The sequence below is a fragment of the Myodes glareolus genome, chromosome 21, assembly GCF_982192425.1.
Source record: "Myodes glareolus chromosome 21, mMyoGla1.1, whole genome shotgun sequence".
NCBI classification, from domain to species: Eukaryota; Metazoa; Chordata; class Mammalia; order Rodentia; family Cricetidae; genus Myodes; species Myodes glareolus.
This window is the reverse complement of record NC_142046.1, coordinates 54,154,413-54,175,203: the sequence shown is the minus strand read 5'-3', so window position 1 is coordinate 54,175,203 and position 20,791 is coordinate 54,154,413. Positions and strand designations below refer to the sequence as shown.

The 20,791-nt window shown below is 41.4% G+C and overlaps 1 protein-coding gene across 1 annotated transcript in view; it reads left to right on the top strand.

Moving 5' to 3' along the window:
- Positions 1 to 20,330, top strand: part of Cirsr (corepressor of RBPJ and splicing regulator) — a 32,861-nt gene extending 12,531 nt beyond the window's left edge. The window contains exons 8-10 of the mRNA XM_048425818.3: positions 16,866 to 16,972; positions 18,105 to 18,190; positions 19,389 to 20,330. Coding sequence (XP_048281775.3) covers positions 16,866 to 16,972; positions 18,105 to 18,190; positions 19,389 to 20,007 — 812 coding nt within the window. The 3' untranslated portion in view covers positions 20,008 to 20,330. The remainder of the gene's footprint in view (positions 1 to 16,865; positions 16,973 to 18,104; positions 18,191 to 19,388) is intronic.
- Positions 20,331 to 20,791: the final 461 nt, after the last annotated feature.

Sequence of the window (20,791 nt, the reverse complement as noted above, 5' to 3'; positions counted from 1 at the left end):
AACATAGACAGTAGTTCTGAGTGTCCAGTCTAGCCAGAAACACAGACCTGATTATCTATGAATTGGCCTAAGAGAGGAGGATTATTAGGTAAGGCAGACCTTGTGTAGGGGGAAACCTTGACCAAAGCATAAAAGACCAGAAATAAAACACAAGCACAAAAAAGTTAACTCGGCTCACTTTAGATGATTAGACTCAAATATAAATGGCTCTCGCAAAGAGTGGGTTGGCCATTCTTACTGCGGCCTGTTTCTTAAAATTAATAATCTAGGGGAATCACTTAAATATTTTGTATAAATACTAACTTTCTGGGGCTAGAGAGGTAGCTCACAGTTCAGAGCGCTACGAGAAGATGCAGGTTGGGTTCCCAGCACCCACATAGAGGCTCATGGTTGCGACTCCATGTCCATGCAGATCCAGTGTTGTCATCCCACCTTCAATGTTACTACATGTAACATGATGCCCATACATACCACACTCAGGCGTGTGTGTGTGTGTGTGCAAATCTACACACAAACAAGTAAATATTTTAGTCTTAGCTCCTAAGTCCGTTCATGGAATGCTCCCAAGTGAGAGTGTGTTGTGTTGTGGATACGGGAAGCTGTTGCAGGCAGAACCGATAGCTCGGCATTGTCTTCTCTACAGTTGCTTGTTTATTTGGAAAGGGGATAGTTTGAAGGAAATGAAAGTTATACTGAAAGAACTCTAAAAGGGGGGTGTTGTCAGCATTTCTCATTTTTACTTGCGCTCTAATCTAGTACTCGGGAAATAGGCAAGATAAGTGTTAGTGTGTTGATAAGCTAAGGTGTGCTGACGGAATCTGGACTATGATTCTAATATAAACATGCGTGTCGGTCAGACTGGAAGGATATAGGGAGAGTGAAGTAGTTGATAAGTTAAATAGTAACATTACGGGCAATTTTTATTTTATATTAAATGTATTATTAAAATTTGAGCCTCTCAAATATTGAATGTCATACGATATTCTGAACACTAATATTTTCCTTTATATTCCCATATTAAATTCCATTTTAAAATAATTGAGATAGCTAAAGAGAACTCAGTTACTAGAGTGTTGTAAGGACTGTGTTCATGGTGAGAAATAGGTAACAGACTGGATTAATTCTCGCCCCAGTCTTTGTAGAAATACAGTGTTAGCCGGGCGGTGGTGGTTAATGCCTTTAGTCCCAGCACTTGCGAGGCAGAGGCAGGCAGATCTCTGTGAGTTCGAGGCCAGCCTGGTCTAGAAAATTTCCACTTGTAGTTTTTCCTTCCAAATAGACAAGATGTACAGATGAATACAGAGGGATTTTTTTTCTTTATATCTTGTGTACTGAGAGTGTCTGAAAGCACTGAACTCTGGTTAAATGGAGATAAAAATAAACTAGTGCATTTTACCATCTGTGCTCCTGTTGTGTGAGCGGAGGCAGGTTCCCAGTGCAGTCAGGCCTGTCCTCAGAAGCCGAGGCAGAGAGATTGGGCTGCGTAGTGAGACTCTTAAAGTCCTGATCTACAGCAGATGCACTGTCAAGGTTGAGAGTCATCTGCTTAAGCCATCCGTAAGAATAACCGAGATTCAGCAGGATGGTGCTTATTTCTGTTCTCTTAAATTGTGGAGTTTATGATAATTTCATAAAAAAGTCATAATTTTTATCATAAGGAAATAATTATGGGAATGTTGTTAAAGGACAAAAAACGCCTAAATATCTAGTAAAAAGGTATTAAATGAATAATAAGTATGAACATTGTTACCAAGGCATACTTTGTGGAACAGCGATTAAAATGATAGGAAGAAACCTGTCTTGGTTGTGCACACTTCTGATATCAGTACTTAGGGGGAGAGGAAGTCAGATCTCAACCGTGAGACCCTGTCTCAATAAATAAACAAGATGATAGGAAGATTCCTTAGTGATATGGATGTTGTTTACAACATTTAGTCAAATAAAAAGACAGGTTCTAACACATTAAGACCAGAGCTCAGTGGTAGAGACTTTGTCTACAGTGCACAAGGCCCTGGATTTGAGCTCAAACACCACAGCACTTAATTAATAATAATTAATTAAGCAGTAGCTGGCCATGTGTTTATCTTTGGTAGACTTAGAGCGAAACACATACTTTAGAAAAGGTGTTGGAAGGAAATAGACCAAAATGTTAAAAGTGCTTTGATTTGACTGGTAGGATTGCCTAAGCGCCTTTACCCCGTATTTTTACTTATTTATATCTCCAACAGTGAAAGTAAATCACTTTTCAGTTTTTTAGTGAGCATTGTTTTAGAAGAACTGAAAATTATATGTGGGTATCAGGTATTTTAAATCATGTTGCTCCATTAGCAATGCCTTCAAAGCCCGACCTGAGTCTAACACTAGCACTTAATGAAAGCTAATAGGAACTCTTAAAAGCTTCTCAAAAACAAAATCAAAACACTGCTGTATCAAATAGGAAAGCAAACAATGGCAGTGTATTCTGAATTTGAATGCAGTAAAAAATAAACTGACCAATTTCCTAATCCACTTGCTGATTCAAGCTAAAAACGTCTTTTCATTTAAAAAAAATCACCTATTGAATAATGTCCTGCCAGTGAATAGAGATTATTTTTGCAATAAGGCAATTTCAGTGGATGTGTTATCATGGGATAATCACACCCCTGGGGTACAGCCTTGTGCCTGTAATCTCCCAGGAGTGTAATTATTTCATGATAACCACACCCCCTGGGGTTACATTATTTCTATTATGAAATTCTGAGTACAGTATATAAAGTAACTTACTTTGATCACTAGGAACTGCAAGGTGCTGTTAGACTAGTCCAGCTGTGAGGTTTACAGAGACCAGCTATAAGATTTACTTCTCCTTTACAGAGTTAAATTAGGCAATCAAAATGCTTCTTTGGGCTAAGCTGGTTTAGAATATCTTTTCTACTGATAAGATCATCTTAAGTTTGTAAGTTTCCATCCACTCCAGACACATCAAAATTACCTCTAAAACTTGTAAGCCTCAGTCATGAATGAATTTTTATAAACTATTTTTCCTACGGTATAATTAAATGGCAGCCCACATGCCTTTTCTATACTGGGTAGCTTTTCTTTCTTTTTTTTTTTCCTTTCTAACAGTATGTTATGTGGTCTGAGCCTGGCTTTACTGCAGTAAGTAGCCAAGTATTTCCTTGAACTCTGATCCTTCTGCCTCCATCTCCTGAGTGCTGGGATTACAGGTAAATGCTACCACTCCTGGTGTATGGTATGTATGCAGCACTAGGGACAAGACTCAGGGTGTCATGCATCCTGGGAAACACTGGACATCTGAAGCTCTATCCCTAGCCCTGCCACCTTTATTTTACTACCGACTCTTAACTTTAATGTATATTACATTAAACTCCTTTTGACAAAGTAGAGTGGGAAATTTCAAGTATTTTTTCATCAGTGTTATTGAGCTATAATTTGAAATGAACAGTTCAGTTCTGTGGGTTTCTTTGTATAGCCTTGACTGCCCTAGAACTCTCTTTGTAGACTAGGCTGGTCTTGAACTCACAGAGATCCTCCTGCTTCTGCCTCCTGAGTACTGGGATTAAAGGCGTGTGCCACCACCGCCCAGCCTAGTTTTGTAGTTATTAGTACATTTCTCTTTATATTCATTCCATCTATATCCATGGCAGTTAATTTTCGGACATTTTCACTACCCCAGAAAGAAACTCCTCACCCGTTAGCTTTCATCCACCCTGTAGCTGAAGGGGAAGACAGCCACTCATCTCTTTACATCTGTAGATCGCCTGTCTTGAATATTCCACTCTTCCATGGAATGCAGTTCCCTGTTACGATTGAACACTTACACAGCGATGTGAATTGTTGTATAATAAATTTTCTAGCTCACCAAGAAACAAATTATGTGTAGTTACCTGTAAAACAGTGCCCGGCTGTCTCCATGAAATAAAAAAGTGGAATTCTACTTCTTACCTGCTGCCTTTTTCTAGATAAGCTTTTGCATATCCATGCTTGTTTGACTCAGCCGTCTGTCTTTAGGACACAGGTGTTAGCCCTAAGCTGTCCCTGTGTAGCAAGGTTGGACCTGAGTTGCTGAAGCACTTTGAGTGGTTTATGACAGCCTACTTCTCAGCCACCCATCACACCCTCCGTTTAAGCCAGCTCTTCACCAGTACTGAAAGTAGTTGAACCAGCCTAAGGCTCTGGGAATGCCAGCCATCGGTTTTCAGTGTTATGGAGCAATAAAATCACCATTTAGGAATGTTCAACTCCGTTGTTTTTGTTATGTGTGATCATATGGCTTTCCCCTTTTACCTGATAGTATGATTTGTGGGTTTTATTAATTGAGTTTGTACATTTAGGTTTTCTTGTTTGTTTTTAGTTCGTTGTTGTCTTGGTTTTTCGAGATGGTTTCTTTGTGTTCCTTTGGATCCTGCCTTGGAACTTCCTCTCTAGACCAGGCTGGCCTCGAACTCACAGAGATCCACCTGCCTCTGCCTCCTGAGTGCTGGGATTAAAGGCGTGCGCCACCACTGCCTGAGTACATTGAGTTTTTTTAACAGACTGGATTCAGAATTTATTTTGGAGTGCTGACTAATCTCAAACTTTGGATTCTCTTGCCTCAGGTCTCAAACGCAGGGATTACAGGTGCATACCACAGCTACACAAATTGATTTTCAGATATTGAACCAGCCTTGCATATCTGGATTAAACTCCACTTGGCTGTGGTATAAGCTGTTTTTATACATTATTGGAATCAATTTGCTAATACATTGTCAAGGATTTCTGCATCTGTTCATGAGAGATACTGGCCTGCAGTTTTTCTATCCTTTTATATCTATTTATATTTTTCCTTTATATGTTTGATAGATTTAGCTAGTAAATCCCTCTGGGAACCTAAAGCTTTCTATCTTCAAAAGTCATTTTTTTATTAAATTTCTTTAATTATGTGAATGTTCTTATATTTTAATCTTCTTGGCGTTTAGTTCATTTTGTATGTGTAAATAAAACTCCAAAAACAGAATTATTTATCATGTTCTTGTATTACCTTTCTAATACCCTTGGGGTCTGTAATGGTGTCTCTTCATTCTTTCCTATTATTAGTCATTGTGTCTCCTCTCTTTTCTTGACTATTTGGCTAATGCTTTTTCAGGTTGTTTTTATATAAAATTTATTCATTTATTATATAAATAGTGTTCTGCTTGAATATATCCCTGCAGACCAGAAGAGAACACCAGATCTCAGTACGGATGGTTCTGAGCCACCATGTGGTTGCTGGGAATTGAACTCAGGACCTCTGGAAGACCAGCCAGTGCTCTTAACTTCTGAGCCGTCTCTCCACCCCTGCTTTTTCAGTTTTAGTGATCTTTGCAGAGAAGTAGCTTTTAGGATGGTGAATTTTTCTCTCCTCTTTACCATTTTCTTTCTTCTTGGGTTTACTTTGTTGTTCTTTAAGGTAAAGATTGTTTTTGGTTTGGCAATGGGCTTTCTTGAGATGCTATGAATCAAACCGTGACCTTAACACATGCTAGCCAACATTACCATTGAGCTATATCTCTAGCCCGAGAATTGATGTTTTTCTACATTCATTCATTTTGTGTGTGTGTGTGTGTGTGTGTGTGTGTGTGTGTACGAACACACACACATTTGAAGGTCAGAGGCTAAGTTTAGAGTTTGTCTCCTACCATGTGGATCCTGGGGTAAACCTGGGTCGTTAGGCTGCAAGGGCCTTTACCCACAGAGCCATCTCACCACTTCATAGAATCCATTTTAAATCTTCCTTATTTTCTAGAATCTGTGTTCAATACTATATAATTATCTCTCTAAGCAAGTATTTTACTGTCTTCTGTGGTTTTTGATCGATTTTATTACAGTGGTTTAGATTTATTGTTTTGTTTTTTGATTTTTCCTAGTTAATACTTTCTGATAGTACCCAAAATTATGTTAAAACTTGTCAAAAAGACTGTCTTGACCTAAGATCAGATAGCAGGTGCTCCATGGTCAGGAGTTCCCAGACTCCTCACCAGAACCAGTGCAGATCAGGGGTTCCCTCAACAGCCCAGCTTTACTGACTCCCAGAACTCAGGAAAGCACTTGAGATTATAATGTTAGAGCCAAAAGGCTCCAAAGCAGCAACAGAAGAGCTACCTAGAACAAGGCCCGAGAGCAAGCATGAAACTTCCTGCAGAAAGTCAGACACTGTCACCCTCCTATCCAGTGATGTGCAACAATGTGCTTCCCATGGGATAGGCCTGGGAAGCTTACTTAAACTGCTGAGAGTTCCTGTTGGTGCTTTAATAACATAGATCACATACTGTGGTGGAACTCAGTCTCCAGCCCCTCCATCCTTCCCAGAGCTCTGGTACCACCAGATTCAAAGCTCAGCCCTCTGACCACATGGTTTGTTTTTCTGGCATGTCCAGCCATCATCCTAGCTACCTTCTTAACCTGAGCTATTTTGGCTTGTTGTTGGTTACCTTGGTAACATAAACTGTCCTGTCAGCTATGGTTGACTGCATCTCTCCTTTCACATGTATGTGTATTCCACTGGTCAAACTCAGATTATCAACTTGCATAGCAAGTTGCCAATACTGAACCATCTCACCAGCCCATGTATGTATTTTTCCTTTACACTTAACAGATTTCAAATATGGAGACATTGTCTTCAACTGAAGACAAAAACCAGCCAGAATCTTTTAGATAGCTGTTATGTTTTTATTTTCCTTTATTCAAAATAGTTTTTTACTCTCTCCTGACACTTCCTTGCTGTGTGTTTTTTAGAAGTGTCTGTCTTCATCTCCACATATTGTGAGATGCTCTAGCTGCTGTTCTGTTACGGATTTTGGGTTTAAATCTTGTGATCAGAGAGCATGCCTTGTACAATTTCCTCTCTTTTTCATTTGTTCAGCTGTGTGACCCAAAATGTTTACTGTCTGGTGACTACAATACTTTAGTGAGAAAAGCATGTATTTCTCTGTTACTGGGTAAAATCTATACATGTCAGCCAGATCTGTTGCATGGGTCAGTTCACCATTACCTCCTGATTTTCTGCCTGCTGGACCATCAACTGGTAGAGGAATGTCAGAGCCTCCAAAAGTAATGGTGTCTTTGCTTCTTTCTTTAAAAAAAAAAATAGCAGGGGGAGGCTGGAGAGGTGGCTCAGAGGTTAAGAGCACCACTGACTGCTCTTCCAGAGGAACTGAGTTCAATTCCCAGCAACTACATGGTGGCTCACAATCATCTGTAATGAGATAGGGTGCCTTCTTCTGCCCTGCAGGGACACATGCAGGCAGAACACTGTATGCATAATAAATAAATAAATCTTTTTTTTAAAAAAAAGTCTATCCATTTTCCCTTGAATCTTTGATACTCCATCATTAAATATGTACACATTTCAGATTATTGGATCTTTTTGGAGATTTGGCTCCTCTACCGTGTTAATGCCTCTCTTCATCCTTAATAACTGTCTTTGCTGTGGTGGTTTGAGTAAGAATGGCCCCCGTAGGCTTGTGTGTTTGAATGTTTAGTCATCAGGGAGTGTCACTGCTTGAGAAGGATTAGGAGGTGTGGCCTTGTTAGAGGAAGTGTCACTGGAAGTGAGCTTTGAAGTTTCAAAAACCCAAGCCAGGCCCACTATCTCTCTCTTCCTGCTGCCTGCTGAGCTAATGGCAAACTCTAAGCTACTTCTTCAGCACCATGTCTGCCTGTGTGCTGCCATTACATCGCTGTTATCCATAATAATGAACTAAAACCTCTGAAAATGTAAGCAAGCCCAAATTAAGTGCTTTCTTAAGGGTTTGCTTTGGCCGTGGTGTCTCTTCACAGCAATGGCAGCCTGACTGAGGCTCTCACTTTCTGCTCTGTTAGTGTCAGGTTAGAGTCAGTGCGCTAGCTTTCTGGTGGCTGTGGGTGTGGTGTGTCCCTCTGCCCTCCTTTTCCCCCCTCTTCCCTGACCAGACCCAAGGCTATGTATGTGCCCAGCCTGTGTTCTACTATAGCGACACCCCCAGCCCTCCACTTTCTTCTCCCTTTGCGTGTGTTTTTTCATTTTGTAGTTTTTCTTTATTTAGATTTTTTTATTTTATGAGTATTTTGCCTGCATGTGTGTCTGTGCATCACATTGTGCACGATGCCAGCAGAGGTCAGATGATGGTGTTGGATCCTCTGGTACTAGAGTTACAGATGGTTGAAAGCCACCTTGCGCTAGAAACCAAACCCAGGGCCTCTGCAAGAGCGGCTAGTGCTCTTTTTGTTTTGCGAGGCAGGGTTTTTCTGTGAAGCTTTGGAGTCTGACCTGGCACTTGCTCTGTAGACCAGGCCAGCCTTGACCTCACAGACTCTGCCAGCATCTGCCTCCACTGGTACTAAAGGTGTGTGCCACCACTGCCCAGCGCCACAAGTGCTCTTAATCTTCTCTCCAGCCCCTAAATTATTTTTTAGAGTGGTTCTTTGAAATTTTGATGCCAACAAATTAATTATAGTCTTATTCTGTCAATAAACGGCTCTGCTTTTGTTAAAGGCATGCCTGATACTAATGGAGGGTACAACTCTCATAATCTCAAAGGGTATCATGAGTCTCAGGTCACAGTCATATCTCTGTGTTGGGTGAGCCACACAGATCCTCTTCTCTCCTTCCTGGTACTGGGATTACAGGCATTTAACACCACACCTCAGCTTTTTGCCTGTGTTCTGGAGATCCGGAATCACGTCCAAGTGCCTGCTGACAAGCCCGTTACTGACTAAGCCGTCTCCCCAGCCCCACTAAGTGTAACTCTCATAACCTTGTTCATCTACTTCTGTCAGCTTCAAGAGGAAACTAGCTTGTGGCTGTCCAGGTAAAGAATAAAATTAAGTTTATCTTGTAAATACTAATTCTTCTGCCCAAATCAAACTTGGAGAAGAATGTGACCCTTCATCATGTTCCGCTTAGGATACTTTGCTTTCGCCCTTCCCTAGACCACTGGAAGTCTGAAAATGATAGCGACCTTCTAGTTTTCTCCTGGAAACCATTTGTCTCTGAAGCAGGGACTTTATCTTAACATTTTCTATCCCCGTTGCCTGGAACAGTGTGCATGTTTAGCAGGTAATTGTTTATTTAGCAACTGTGGGACTGGAGAGCTTCCCTCACATTTCAAAGCAGCAAAGCTTATCAGTTCTTCTAGATAGTTTACAATAGAAGTTATACTTTCCCTGTGAAATAATTCTCTCAAAAATATTACAAGCCTGAAGACCAAAACAAGACTCCTAAAGTCTTAGTAAGACAGATCTTAAAAATCATGTTCTAGGGCTGGAGAGATGGCTCAGAGGTTAAGAGCACTGGCTGCTCTTCCAGAGGAACTGAGTTCAATTCCCAGCAACCACATGGTGGCTCACAACCATCTGTAATGGGATCTGGTGCCCTCTTCTGGTCTGCAGGCATACATACAGACAGAACACTGTATACATAATAAAATGAATCTTTTTTTTAAAAAAATCATTTTTTATATTGTATCCAAAGTTCAAATATTCCATGCATCTCTCTCCCTATAGTAAGATACATAATGAGTAGATATATTTTGGAGTCTATAGTACCCCCACACAGCAATCACTGTTGACTTGTTGGCTAAACATATTGTTACGACTTTTTTCTGAGACAGGCTCTCACTATATTGTCCTGACTGGCCTGGAACTAACTGGCCTCTAACTCAACAGAGATCCACCTGCCTCTGCCTCCTAAGTGCTGTAATTAAAGGTGTGCACCACACCCAGCCTCCTACAACTTTTTTAAGTTAAAATACGCTACTGTTTTTGGTTTTTCAAGACAGGGTTTCTCTGTAGCTTTGATGCTTGTCCTGGAACTCGCCCTTGTAGACCAGGCTGGCCTCAAACTCACAGAGAGCCTCCTGCCTCTGTCTCCTGAGTGCTGAGATTAAAGGTGTGCACCACCACTGCCTGGCTAAAATGCACTACTCTGAAGTGTAGGGTTTGAGTTTGACAGATGTGTGCACTTGCTACCCACACCCTTGACAAGATGGAGACAATTACCTTCACTCTAGAGAATGCCTGGCTGCCTTCCAATTGGCCCCGCTCCCATAAGCACTAACTTCTGATTGTGTTTAACTTGTTCCTAAACTTCATGTATAGTATAGTCTCCTCCCCACTCCCACTGGTTTTTTTGAGAGAAGCTCTCATGTAGCCCAGGCTGGCCTCAAATTCACTGTGTAGCCATGGATACCCTGAATTGACCCCTTTAGCGTCCCAAATGCTAGGATTACAGGCATACACCATGCCCAGTTTGTGGCATGCTAGGCATTAGACCACACAGGCCAACTGAGTTACATCCCCAGCCCTCAATGTTTTTGAAGCTCACGGATAGCCAGAGCATTTATAGTTCTGTAACTAATTAAAGTGAATAGTGAGTTCTAATGCTTTGTGGTCTCAGCACAGAGGAGTCTCAGAGTCCCCAAGGCATATGAATTAGCTTTATTGTTGTATCACCACTTTACATGTAAATGAAGTTGGAAACATAAGTAATAAAGATATAATCAAATATGTCAAATCTTTATATTGATCTGTAAGATGAGGTTGTTTTTAACAAACAGTAATTTTGGCTAGCATACAATAAACATAGTCATATTTCCTTGCCTTTGTATTTTTCAGCCACATAGATGAAAATGAAATGTTTTATTTTCCTTTACGTTCTGTCTTAATAGAGACCAACTGGCTGTCTTTAGCGTGAAGTTGGGGTAAGGACAGTAAGGGGCCTATTGTCTGCAGCTCCACTAAGGATGAACTGGCAGTGTGTCAGGAAATCCTGAGCATGGCACAGTTAAATAGAGTTAGTACAGTCGGATCTTGTGTAACCTCTAGAAAAATCCTCCCATAGAGCATCCCCATCTTTATAAATAAACATCACCCACGCGCTTTATTAATAGCTGTGTTCACTTTTTCCTGGGACTCACGTTACATGTTTCTCTTCATCCCCTTCCCCTGCTTTTCCTTTCTTTTCTCCTTCCTTCCTTCCATCCATCCATCCATCCTTCCAATTCCTCATACAGAGTAATGACTTTTATTATGGCATTTTGTAATATATGTCATTATACCTTGTTTTTCTTCAATCTGTTTCCTTTTTTTAGTCTTCTTTTGAGATGGGGTTTCTCTGTATAGTCCTCGCTGTTCTCGAACTTGCTCGTTAGACTAGGCTGGCTCCAAACTCAGAGATCCCTCTGCCTCTGCCTCACAAGTGCTGTGATCAAAGGCATGAGTCATCACGTCCAGCTTCCATTTTAGTCTTTTTAAAAAAAACTTTTGATAAGCTTCCTAGGTAGTTTTTCAATGTGCATGCGTGAGTGCCTGTGTGTGTGTATGTGTACCATGTTCATGTCTATTGCCCATGGAAGCCAGAAGAGGGTTACAAGCGTATTGTAAGCCTCCATATCATCTGCAAGAGCAGCAAGTTCTCCGAACAGCTAAGCCAACTCTCCAGCCCCTCCATGAGCTTTCTTTAAAGCACTCGTTCTGGTACAGCAAGGAATTGGATGTAAGTATGAGAGGGTTTTTGATAATTCCCACTAGCTCTTTTTGAGTAGTGTACTGTAACTCGTGTCCCTATGTGTGCTTGTATGGAGGGAAGGGACAGACAGTGGTTCCCTAGACAAACACGGTCGGTTTAACCTTAGGAAAGGACAGAAGGACGTCCAGGTGTCTGTGATCCCAGTACTTGGGAGAGAGAAGCCAGAGGAGCCGGAGTTCCAGGTCATCCTCAGCTGCACCGCAGGTTCAGGACCAGCCTGGGCTATGAGGGCTTCCTTGTCTCAGTGTCCCTGCCCCTCCCCCAAAAGGTTCTGCTTTTGGAAATGGTGGGGCTTTGTGTTAAACTGGGGAAGGAAGGAAGGAAGGAAGGAAGGAAGGAAGGAAGGAAGGAAGGAAGGAAGGAAGGAAGGAAGGACGGACGAACTTCTTTCTCATGTGTGTGTGTGTGTGTTGTGTGTTTGTGTGTGTTTACACCACACAACAATTTCAGATGTCGTTCCTTGGGTGCCATCCTCTTGGCCCGGAACTTGCCAGGTAGGCTGGGCTGACTGGCAAGTTAGCTCCAGTTATCAACCTATCTCAGTATTCTCGGTACTGGTGTTCCAAACAGATGCTACTAGGCCTGGTATTGTGGCTCATGCCTTTAATCCCAGCATAGACAGTTGGATCTATGTGAGTTCAAGGCCAGTCTGGTTCCAGGATAGCCAGAGGTATATAGTTAGACTCTGACTCAAAAAATCAAAACAAAATAAACAAACCAAAAACAAACAAACAGGCAGACAAAAAAAATGCATGCCACCACACCTGGCTTTCTCTTTTCCATGGGTTCTGGGGTTGACTTCAGGCTCTCATGCTGACTGAGCTGTCTCCCTGGCCCGGGAAAGGCTCTCACACCACTTTACCTACCCACCGCTCACTACTCTTCTTCATTCAGTGCCATGAATCACAGACAGAGACTATCCAAGTTCAAAACCATATTTGGGGTGCACACTGACTTCTCTCTCAAGGAGGAAAAAAGGACCCTCTCTTTGCACAGAGTGCTGACCTGCTGTGAACTAGGCCGTTGAGCCAGTGCCTGTGTGAAGTGCAGATGCATGCACAGCATTTGTTAGGGACTGCCTTCCCCAACTGCTCTACTGTTAGGTTTTGTGTTCGGCTTTTTGAGACAGAGTTTTTCTTGGGTTACTCAGACTAACACTAACTTTAGCTAAGGGCGACTCCTCAGTCTCCACTTCTGTGTGCTGGAATTTACAGGCATGAGTCATGCATCCAGCTGAGAACTTTTAAGTCTCTATGACTCTAATGAAATACCTGTTCTGTAGAGCACTTTACCTCCCATTGAGTTTTGTCTACTTCTAAAAAATAACAACCTTTAATAAGTAGATTAAGCCCTTTGCAAATGTAATCTGTACAACATATTTGACCTTTTTGGGTTTTCTTCTCTGAGATGCAGTTGCCCAAGTAGATTTCCTAGGAGAAAAGTGTGACTGTTGTTAGGACATAAACTAAATAAACACCATCATGAAAGTCATCCTGTGTTATAGGTAAGAACTTCTGAGAATAATGATGTGGAGAGCTTGGGCTGACTTTCACGTGGAGTATGGTTTTGTCCTGCTGTGGAGGCCAAACCCAGTTACCTCAGATGTTCTGGAGCCTCACAGACACACACTTAGGACAAACACCTAGATTGAAGATGTCGTTCAGTTGGCAGAGGGCTTGCCTAGCATGCAGAACCCCTGGGTTTGCTTGTGACGCGTGGCGTGCATACTTTTAGTCCCAGCTCTCAGAGGTGGAGGTAAGAAGATCAGGAGTCCAAGTCCTTGTCTTGAAAACAGATGAACAGCACAATTGGCCTTTTAAAAAATTCTTTAGTGAATTCTGGCATTATGAATTCATGAAAAAGTCAAGCATTGCTGTGACCCATATCCAGCTATAGTTTACCAGACATTTAAAGGTGCTTATTTTGAATTGGAACATACTTGTTGTGCAGTCTGTTTTATTGATGTGCCTGTTTTGCTAGGGGTAATATCTCACACCTTTGCTACCTGTTCAGCATCCTGAGCTATGGTGTTGAGACCCTATCTAGAGAGTGGTCAACGGAGAGAACCCTGTGTACACACACAGATTTATATGTTTATTCTAAATGCACATATATGCAAATATGTTTATTGTATCCGTTTTGACTTTTCTTTTTTTAATATTTATTTATTATGTATACAATATTCTGTCTGCGTATATGCCTGCAGGCCAGAAGAAGGCACCAGACCCCATTATAAATGGTTCTGAATCACCATGTGGTTACTGGGAATTGAACTCAGGACCTTTGGAAGAGCAGGCAATGCTCTTAACCACTGAGCCATCTCTCCAGCGTGTTTTGATTTTTCAAAGAGCTGGAATTAGCTTTTGTCAGCATAATTCTGCATGGCCTCTGTCACGGTGACATGGAAGTGTAAAAATGTCTTGAAATATCTCTTAATTAAACCTGCCTTGTCGAGCTGGAGAGATGGCTCAGCTGTTAAAGCTGGGCTCACAACCAAAAACCTGCCTCGTCACCTCTCCTAGACGAAGGACTACAAACCGTGAGCTTTTGATGGCGTGAGATTTAAGTTCAAAAATATGGGAACAAAACTTGACTCTGGATTGGTGAGCTATGCACAGTTGCAGAGTGGTTGATTAGCAAGTATAAGGGTTTAATTAGTCCCCAGTGCAAAAAATGACTGGGGCCATCGGGTGCCACTAAACCTGGTGGCTCGAGTCTGATCAGCAGAGCCCACAGCTGAAGGGGAGCAGCTCTCGCAGCCCCTCTACCCCAGCCATACACACAGCTGAAGGACAGCGGCTCTCGCAGCCCCTCTACCCCAGCCATACACACAGCTGAAGGACAGCGGCTCTCGCAGCCCCTCTACCCCAGCCATACACACAGCTGAAGGGGAGCGGCTCTCGCAGCCCCTCTACCCCAGCCATACACACATGCTGAAGGGGAGCAGCTCTCGCAGCCCCTCTACCCCAGCCATACACACAGCTGAAGGACAGCAGCTCTCGCAGCCCCTCTACCCCAGCCATACACACAGCTGAAGGGGAGCGGCTCTCGCAGCCCCTCTACCCCAGCCATACACACATGCTGAAGGGGAGCAGCTCTCGCAGCCCCTCTACCCCAGCCATACACACATGCTGAAGGGGAGCAGCTCTCGCAGCCCCCTCTACCCCAGCCATACACACATGCTGAAGGAGAGCAGCGGCTCTCGCAGCCCCTCTACCCCAGCCATACACACATGCTGAAGGAGAGCAGCGGCTCTCGCAGCCCCCTCTACCCCAGCCATACACACATGCTGAAGGAGAGCAGCGGCTCTCGCAGCCCCATCTACCCCAGCCATACACACACCTATACGTGATGCCCAAGACTGCTTAAAGAGCCCTTTTTTAAGATTTATTTATTTATTATGTAGACGGTGTTCTGGCGTGTGGAGAGGGAACCAGATCTCATTACAGATGGTTGTGAGCCACCATGTGGTTGCTGGGAATTGAGCTCAGGACCTCTGGAAGAGCAGTCGGTGCTCTTAACCTCTGAGCCATCTCTCCAACCCCAAAGAGAACTTTTTGAAAAATATCCTAAAATAGTCGTGAAAGTAGCCTGGATGCTGTTGATAATGATGACTTTTGTCAGGCATGTCACTGAGCGCTGTACTTACAGTCCCTACGAAAGGAAGCTCATGCTAAAATTGGAGCGTTTATTTCATAATTTTATTATCTGCCACACAGGAAAGATCATTTTCAAGTAGTTAGAATTAGTGTAAAGACATTGTTTTTAAAATACTAAAATTGCTCCTCCTGTGATGAAGATAATGAAATTTAAAGTAACCTCTCACTCTAAGAACCAGGCTCCTCATCCTTACCATGTTTGCCTTTGGGCATGTGTTTCTGGGGACCCAACACAGAACCCTGTTCAGGCTAGTCAGGTGCTCTAGCCCTGAGCTTCAGCCCTAGCCACAGCATGTGTGCTTTCTGAGTTTGTCTGGTATCAATTAATGTTGTTAATAATAAGGCCCATTTTCCTCTTTATAAAATTTGTTCCTACATATGAAACTTGGAAAGCCACCAAAGTGACCTTTGTTACTTATTTAAAACATTAGTTGCATGACTACTTTTATTCATTCAGAGGCAACTAATACTTAAAATTCAAATTTTATTTAAGGTTTTATTAATGCTAGCAAGCAAATTATGTAAAATAATCCATAGAAATTACCCCCATAGAATTACCCCCATGCTCCCATCATGGGTAATTCCCCCTGCCATGCGTGTCTCATACCTAGAACATAGACCAGCAGGTATATAGTTTTTCTTGGCAATTTTAAGAGAATAGTAAGGCCTGGAAATTCAGTAAGTTATTCATCTAATGCCTAAACTTTTTTCACCAAAGCTGCTGTTGACAAGTGAAGAGGCTTGAGCAGCATGACTTCTGATTGTCAGAGTGGTCTGCAGCTGAACACTCAGATAAGGGGAGAGGACAAAAGAGCAGAGGGAGAGAAATATAGAGATCTTCTGGATCTATCTTCTCTATCCCGTCTCCTCATGTGAGACGGCTCTCTCCTACCACATTGTGGTATAGATGCATCACCTGAGGTCATGTGCTGTCTTCTAGTTTCTGACCTTCAGAGAAAGCAAAAATGCGACGAGAATGTATAGCTGGGGAAGAAAGAGTCTCCTAACCTGAGTAGGTCCCATGATGAGGAAAGGGGGCAGACCTTTAAATATTTTGTTAGTATATACTATGAGACCAGAAAGCAGCTCAGCTTCCAGCTTAGGATAAAGCAAAAACAACAGTTTGTGGGAAATAGAAAGTATGCGTACCTGTAGCTAGTCTATGATAGAATAGAGGTGCACACCTATCGCTAGCCTCAAACTGCTTGTCACTAACCCCAGTAATTACAAGTTTCACGTTCCAGGTACATATATATCTAAATGCAATTAATAACTGAAGTGCCTGAGTATGTGTGTGTGTGTGTGGTATTGGTAGTTAGTATATTCAGTATTGGTATTTGATTAAAAAAAATAAAGTGAATTTTTACTGAGATTAATGGTTAAAATTTAATTTATTTTGTTTTTATTTTATACTAAAAACTTCCAAGTAGACATTTCAATATGACAGAGTTACATAAGCTGAGCATCCCCTTGCACGTAAGGAAAAATGCAATTATTTTCTATTCTGAATCTCCAGACTGCTGTTTTAGAAAATCATATCTGATTATTTGCTCAGCAGAAGATTATTGAGTTGATTTAGCTGTGATTTTACTTAACAAAGCTTCAACTGCATTCCTACTGTGGAGTCCAAAAAAGGTAGAGAGATATAAATGATACATTCAAACTGTGATTTTTGTGAACAGGGCCGTCGATGCACCCCTCGGAGCTAATAGCGGAGATGAGAAACAGTGGGTTTGCACTGAAACGAAATGTGCTGGGGAGAAACTTGACCGCAAATGATCCGTCACAGGTAATGATCTTTTTATCAGTAAGCTGAAAATGTCTGGAAATCTAAATGTGATTGCTTGTGAATTGCTACTTAATGTTTTCCAATATGCATATATCCATAGGAAAGTAAGATAGAGCAAAGAAAATGCTTTAAATGTATTTTGATTTTGCTACTTTATTACTTTAACCTAAATGAGAAATTGTTTATAAACCTATATTTTAATAAATGAAATGGCTCCTTTGGGTTGATGTGGATAAAATATCTAACTGAACTGGTGATGGGATTGTTTGCTCCTTCCTGCTAACGCACCCTTGAAATGACATTAAACTGAGCCAATAGAAGTCTATAAACAGCTCCCTGGGTATTATAGAAAATGCTTTAAACTTATTTATTAAACTGTTCGTAAATTCAGAAAGTTAAAAGTTTTTAAACTTATTGCATTTTGTATGTGTATGAACTGTACATGTGCGTGTGTGTACAAGTGTGCTGCATGTTTGTTAGTGCAGGCATGCATATGAGTATATGTGCCAGTGCAAATCAAGAGGAAAACTTGGAAGAGTCAATTTTCTCCACTTTGTGGATTCCAGGGATTAAAATTCAGGTTATCAGGCTTGGTGGCAGGTGCCTTTATACCCTGAGACATTATCCTTGCTTGAGTTTAAAAGGCTGTATTACTGCCTTTTTTATAATAAAGTGCTATAATTATAAAGTTTAAAGTTACTGATATTTTTGATCTAAGTTCATGGTCTTTAGTTTTTTATATTTGTGCTGCTGGGGCTTGCAGCCAGGCCATGTGCATATTAGGTGGGTGTTCTTTATGGAGCTGTAGTCCCAGCCCCTCATGATGCTCTTGGTTTTTATAGTTCATTAAACTAGAAATGCTGTATTTAGACAGTAAGTGTTTAAAGTGTGAGTACAGCAGCCTGCTGTAAAGCTTCTGTCTGTCCTTATCTTCCACGTCCTGACAGTCTCCAGGAGTTACAAAGCAGTTGTATGAACCTTTAGTCTAGCTTAGCAGAAATAGTCTCACCCCGCACACTGCAGTCCCAAGTACCACACCATCTGACACAAATGACACAGCTATAAGAGCTTTCTTTCCTGCCTAGTAACTAGCCTGTCTAAAATCGAGCAATCGGATTCTTTGTTGACTCAGGACTATGTCGCGAGTGACGGTGAAGAAGACCCTGAGGTTGAGTTCTTGAAGTCGCTGACGACCAAGCAGAAACAGAAGCTCCTCAGGTAACTAAGGGGCGCATATGCGATGGGCTCCTCCACTGTCTCACCTGGGCCCTGCGCTCAGCTCCTACGCAGACTGTGGATGGGTTGCTTGCTTGATCGATTTTTTTCAGTAATAAGAAAATTAGTGTTTGTTTCCTCATATTATACTACCAAGCTGTTGTACCTTCTGAATATTTAATTTGGAAGTTTACTTTTCTTAATAAAACTGGATATATCTTGCACACCACTTGTTCTTAGAAAGTATTTTATGTTTTTTTCTTACATTTTTGAAGGTTTTTTGAGGAATATTGAAAGAATGTTTAAATTTATAGTAATGCTTAAATTTGTTAAACACACTCCCTGTGAACTAAAGAATTCAAGATCTGCCAAGTCCAATAGAGGGCGCTCGCCATGTTTCGGTACCTGGAGAATGACTGCAGAACCAAGAGGCTGGTGTCTCAGTGACTCAGAACTCCCATCTAGACAATCTATGCTTTCCAGACTAAAAATGCAGAAAGCAGTGGAACTGTTTTATTTCTAAAATTAAACAGTTGCTGAGAACTAGCGTATAATTGTTTTATGTAATATCAAACTATATTCTAATCCTCAATTTTCATTTTTGGTTTGGTTTTGGTGGGGTTTTTGTTTCTTTGTTAGTTGGTTTTGGTTTTTGTTTTTTCAAGATAGGGTTTCTCTGTGTTTCCCTTGCTGCCCTGGAACTTACTCTGTAGACCAGAATGGTCTCAAACTCAGAGATCCACCTGCCTTTGTCTCTTGAGTCCTGGGATTGTAGGGGTGTACCACCACTGCCCAGTGATATTAATTAATGTTTCCACACTTAAAACATAGACATAAGGTGAACCTTTCTTTTATCTAACTGTGCATAGGTCCCATTAATGCTACACATCTTTCTCAGGTTTTCTTTAAATCAAGAAAACCATTTTATTTAGAATGCTAAATAATTTTATATCTGACTCATAGGAATGCTTTATCAAAAGAACAGTCATTCCCATTGAAGTATAGTTAGAAGTTGGCTTAATTTAAATTCCTATTCAGTGTCTACATGCCTTAGTAATTTAAAGAGAAGCAAATGATTTATCATTAAATAAAGTAAATAATGTATTTAGATGTGGACAACATTTTCACTAGCGTCTAAGGAGATATGTCCGTTGGCAGTTTCTCTTTTGTTGATGAAAGAACTATTTCTTTCCAACTATAGGAAATTGGATAGACTTGAAAAGAAAAAAAAGAAAAAGAAAAGTGATAAGAAAAAGAAAAAGCTACAGAAGAGCAGAAGTAAACATAGAAAACATAAAAACAAATCCCCTTCCTCCTCCTCCTCTTCCTCCTCCTCTTCTTCCTCTTCCTCCTCCGCTTCCTCCTCCTCCTCCTCCTCCTCTTCTGACACTTCAGAAAGCAGCAGTGAGAGTGATAGCAAAGAGAAGAAAAGAGAGAAGAGGAAGAAAAAGAAGAGAACCAAATGTTCAGGCAGTAAAGCCGGTGACTCTAAAGAGGATAAGTCTAAGAACAAGCTTCATGAAGAACTTTCTAGCAGTCACGGTGACAGGGGAAGAACCGTGGAAAAATTGAGGCTCCTAAAACAAGAGAGTCCTGGGGAGAATAGCAAGCGGATCCATTCTGGTTCTGACCGGAAGTCCAGAAGCCATCGTCATAGTCCAGAGAAGAAAGGGTCTGACAGGAACGGGGGAATCGGAAGTCACAGCAGGGCTGAGAGCTGCAGGAGGAGCCGAAGCAGGAGTCCTCATGAGGACAGGGACAGAAGAAAGGACACCAGAAGCCATGGCCATGGCGACTGTAGGAGAGCCAGTGCGCGGTGAGGAGCAGCGGGGACAGCTGTCTAGGACTGAAGGACTCCTTTTTCTTACCGAGTATCTTCAGCAAGGGCTAACTTGCACATTGTTATCTAATAAAGAAAAGTCTTCTTAATTTTCCTTCTCTATAAACTATCATTTCAAGTATGAAAGCACTGAGTACCACAAGGTTGAGTTCGCAGATCTTTGTAGGGATTCTGTTTAGGGGATAGGAGTTTTGTTTCTGTTGGTAGCTGTTTCTTATGCCTTGTACCAAATTTAAAATATGTTAAGTCATTTGTGATTTTGTTGTTGTTTTGAAATAACATTAAAACAGTGACAACCGTGAATGATTATCAGTTCAAATTTGTTATTTTATGATTTGAATTTACTTGAAACAAAATGTAAGTGATGAAATTCAGTAGGGCAAATAAAAACACTGGATATCGATCAGTATTTCCTTAAGGCTTTAAAAGCCTGGGTTTTTTTCTACAGAGTATAATATTTATTATTGAATGCCCTATTATTTGTCCACGTTGGCATACGAAATTTCTTTAAACTTAACAGTTGTGAAAATCAGGATTCTTACATGGGTCTCAGTAGGATAAAATGAAGGCATAAGTGAAGTGGTCTTCCTTCTGAAACCTCTGTGCTGCCCAGTCTTGGCGTCTGGCCCCCTGTTCTATAGTTCAAGGCTAACAACGTGGAGGCAAGTCTTTTCTGCATCTGGTCACTCCAACCCTGATTCTGCATACACCTCTTGTTAAGAACCCCTGTAAACACTGCAGGTCCACCTGACAAATCCAGAATA